Here is a 4,664-nt window from a genome sequence, read left to right on the forward strand (position 1 = left end):
GGCCAGACACCTATGGGGGATGTCCCTACAGGTCTTGATCATTCACTACATGGGTAACTCCCAGTACCCACAGTATTACTCCTCCAACCATTTCATAAAATATCCCAACAGCTCATTATCCTTATTAATCCCAGATCCCTGGAACTCTCGAAGGGCCACTGGAGTTACTGCCTCAGTTTACTATGGGGGGTCCTCGACCGCCCATGGTACCCTTCATATCTCTTAAGAGTAATTTCCCTCTCATTCCCAAATCTCACAAGTTGCATCCAACATCGGACATTCCGAAGAAGATACTGTCCAAACTCTTGACGGCGCCTCTTCATCTTCTTACCCCTGCTACTACTCTTGGTTACACCTCATCCAAGACACCACCATCTTTCTCAACCACACCCTGAACACCGCCAATTGTTTCTTGTGCGCATCACTACAGCGCCCACTGATGGCCACCGTGCCCCTTTATATTTCCAACTACTCCTTCCATGCAGGACAACCCTTCCGTCCCCTGGCAGACATACCCATATGGGAACCAGAATACGCAGATAATCTCACCATCCACTACTGTGTAGGCCCAACCCCTCCCTTCTCCAGTGCACTTCACTGTCTCTCTACCTATACCCTTACCTCTGGCTCTAAGAATTTTACACAACCAGGTCACTTCTTTTGGTGCAATGGCAGTTTTTTTAACTCACTGCCTCCCAATTCCAATAAACCCTACATTCTCATCACCCTAATCCCACAGCTTACACTTTACAGCATGGCAGAATTTCTTGAGCTCCAACCTCCCTTGCCCTCGCGCACAAAAAGGGCTGCTTTCCTTTACATCATGGCCGGTATCTCTTTAACCACCTCAGCGATTGGGGCAGGGTTTTGGGGAGGATCCTTGGGTCACTCTATATGGGCAATTAAAGATCTCAACACCAAACTTGAGGGAGCCCTGACATCCACTGCCAATTCCCTGGCCTCTCTCCAAAGAGAGGTCACTTCGCTAGCTAAGGTCACCCTTCAAAACCAGCGGGCCTTAGATTTGCTTACAGCCGAGAAGGGCGGCACTTGCGTCTTCCTTCGGGAAGAGTGCTGCTATTACATCAACGAATCCGGCATTGTAGAAACTGATATTACCAAACTCACCGACCTTGCCTCCAGCCTCCACTCTGCTTCCAATTCCAACCCATTCTCTTCAATACTAACAAACCCCTTCCTAACCTGGCTGTGGCCCATTGCAGGCCACATAATATTCACTCTCCTCGCCTATCTCTTCTTGCCTTGAATAATAAAGTTTATCAAATCCCAAGTCAGTAAAATCTCTAATCAAACTTTCAACCAGCTTTTACTCAGGAACTACCAGCTTTTAGCCACAGAAGATCCCTCACCCTCACGTGACCTCCTCACCACACACTGAGATGGACCCCTCTCTCTGCTGGAAACTGTTCCTGGAAACAATGGCCGCAGACGCCTGGCTTCTGGCACCCGTATCCTCTTGGCACCATTGGAATCAACAAGTCCTTGACCTATGGTTACAGGGAACCTTCATTGATTTCCAACCTGAAGAAGTCCACATCTACTTGTCCTTACTGTGGGGAGTCCTATCAACCCTTTCCTCCCAGTCCTTAAGCCCTCATTCCCTTCTCTGCTCCCATTCAGCAGGAAGCAGTCAGAGAGAAAACAATGTCCACAACCTCATAGAGGAGAAAGGGGGAATGAAGGGCCCCCACCCACAAGATGGAGAACCTCCTGCTTCTCTTCCGAGTCCTCGGTTCCCGCTGGCGCCACCTGAAGCCCAATCACCTCTCTCGCCCCTCCCAATCCCAACACCTAGCCAATAGCCACCAGCCCCATAGAAGTAACACCACAATCACCCCATACCCCTTCCTATATAACCCAGCACCTTTCCCTAATAAAGCGGAATTCTCTGGTGAATTGCTGCTGTGTGTCACTCCCTTCCTTTCAAAACTGAAGTTCTTTCTTGTTCAAAAGCAATAGGATTTAATTGACACTCTGTAAAAGAATATTTATCCAAAGTGATAATTAGTCACCATGACCACTGTGAACATTTTACCAAAACATCCCTTAGTGTTCTTCATCAGCTAACTACTCAGTGATTTTTTTTTCACTTTTTTCATTGACATTATGGATAGAATTATATTCACTAAAAATTCATATGCTCAAGCCTAACCTCTAGTATGACCGGTATTATCATCAAAAAGGGAGATTTAGAAGCAGACGCACACACACAGAGTACCACATGAGAATACGGGCAGGGATGGGGGTTATGCAGCAGAGACCAGGGAATGCCAAAGTTTGCCAGAAAGCCAGCAGAATCCAGCAGAAAATCATAGAACAGATTCTCTTCACAGCCTTAGGAAAGAGCCAAGACTGCCTGCACTTTGACATCTGACCTCTAGGCTCCCAACCTGGAAACAATATATTTTATTGAGACTTGTTGTGTTAGGCATGATTTATATGAACTGATTTCTTTCTCTTTTGTTCTTGAATATGTGTAAATACTGTTAGTAATTAATGAGGCAAAGTTGTATACCAGCTTATAAAACAAAAAGTTTAAGGAAAATACACTGTTATGAAAGACAAGGAAATGTTTATACTGGTTCTTAAGTCACAAGTTTGGATGGAGGACTATGCTATACACCCTAATAAGCTTAAATAAATTTAAAGTTAATATTGGTAAATATGCATGTTAGTACTAATTTGTATTACTTAATACAATTAATGATACCTAGGATTAAGTTTTCATAACTGTCAGACATGACTCATCACTCAGAAAAAATATATAGATTTGATAATATATCTGAGAAGATAAGAATCAACTTGTAGCCAGCAGCAAGGATTTATAATCTGAAAATGTTCCACTCAGCAAGGAGTTGCTGATATAATGAGAAACTCAGCGAAAGGTACATGGTACCTTCCACAAACAATGGAAAATTGTTTTAGCTTATTAATAAGTAGATTAAAACTACTGATCTGTTCTCATTTGTGGATATAATTTTTGCCATTTTCCAGATACATGACATTATTATCTTGATTATATATGATTCTTAGATCATTATTTTATTTCATTTAAAAATTTTCCAAGTAATTGAATTTCTATAATTGTATATCATAGTATTTATTATTTTTTATTTCATTGCATAAAATCAGGTAATATGGCCATTAAGCTAACTCCATGTTGAAATTGTTGAGATTTCCTTTTGTATAATATTTATTTTGTTAAGTATAGATAAATTACAAACACAATTTAAAATGATTCTTAACATATTATTTGAATCATATCTATTTATTAAAAATACTTACTCATTTTTTTTAGAAAATTGAAAGGGTGATATAAAACAAAATTATTTTCCAAGAGTCAAATCTCAATTCCAGTACATGTAACTCAAGATTTGGCAGTCTAATGGGTAAAAGAGAAAAATAGTGGGTTTTCCAAAAGTTTGAATCTTACTGAGACCTTCGGATAAACCTGAAAAGAATCTTTATAATTTTCCTGAATAAAACTTTCTTGATACAATTTTCCTCACAGCATCTTTTACCTGTTTGTTTCTAAGACTGTAGATTATAGGATTCAAGAGTGGAGGAACTATGCTATAAAATACAGAAAAAATCATGTCTAAAATTGTATCAGAGGATGCTGAAGGGCTTACGTACACATAGCTGCCAAAACTGAGGAAAATGGACACCACCAGGATGTGAGGGATACACATGGAAAAGGCCTTTCCTCTCTCTCTCCTTTGAAACTTGAGCACAGTAGAAAATATGCAAATATATGACATGGTAATGAAAATAAAACAACCACCACCAATCCCCATGGCAGAAATAAGAATTAAGAGCTCATTGCTGAAGGTGTCAGAGCAGGAGATTTGCAGCAGAGAGGGGATGTCACAGAAGAACTGATGGACCACGTTGGACCGACAGAAGGACAGCTGGAATGTGTTCCCTGTGTGCACACCTGCATAGATCAGACCACTGAGCAGGGAGACCAGTGTCATCTGGATACAGATTCTTTGGTTCATGATGATGGGGTAGTGGAGGGGCTGGCAGATGGCCACATAGCGGTCACGGGCCATGATGGTGAGGAACAGAAGCTCTGTAACAGCAAGCCAAAGCACGAGGAAGATCTGAGCTGCACAGACACCCACTGAAATGGCCCTGTTGTCAGTGAGGGAGTTGACACAGGCATTTGGCACAGTGACAGAAATGTAGCACATGTCTAAGATGGACAGATTCCTGAGGAAGAAGTACATGGGTGTGTGAAGGCTCTGGTCCAGAGTAGTGGCAGAGACGATGATGAGATTTCCTAACAGTGTGGCCAAGTACATGAGTAGAAATAACAGGGCATGTAGGTCCCTTAACTCCAGCATCTCAGCAAAGCCCATGAGAAGAAACTCAGTCACCATGGTGGAATTGGCCATTTCCGGAAATGCTGGTTGAACAGGAAAAGCAAATGGGATAAACCATGAAAGACTTGAAATGGAAAAATAATAAAATTACTGTAATTTCTTCACAGCATTTACATCTGTTTCACATGTTGGACTCTGTGTTTTTGGAAGTTCAACTATGTATCTTTCGGCCACTCCTGAGTAGGAAAATGGAGCAAAGTTTTAGGGTTTAGGCTCCCAAATCCTACTGTTTGGATATGACACACAGAACTGTTT

General features: G+C 41.7%; 1 protein-coding gene across 1 annotated transcript; it reads right to left on the reverse strand.

Annotated features, from left to right (window-relative positions):
• Positions 1–3,485: 3,485 nt before the first annotated feature.
• LOC118931243 (olfactory receptor 14C36-like) lies at positions 3,486–4,421 on the reverse strand. Its single transcript, XM_036923526.2, has one exon. It carries the CDS (start codon positions 4,419–4,421, stop codon positions 3,486–3,488), a length of 936 nt encoding a protein of 311 aa, XP_036779421.2.
• Between the last annotated feature and the right edge of the window lie 243 nt (positions 4,422–4,664).

The sequence above is a fragment of the Manis pentadactyla genome, chromosome 13 (assembly GCF_030020395.1).
Source record: "Manis pentadactyla isolate mManPen7 chromosome 13, mManPen7.hap1, whole genome shotgun sequence".
Taxonomy (NCBI): domain Eukaryota; kingdom Metazoa; phylum Chordata; class Mammalia; order Pholidota; family Manidae; genus Manis; species Manis pentadactyla.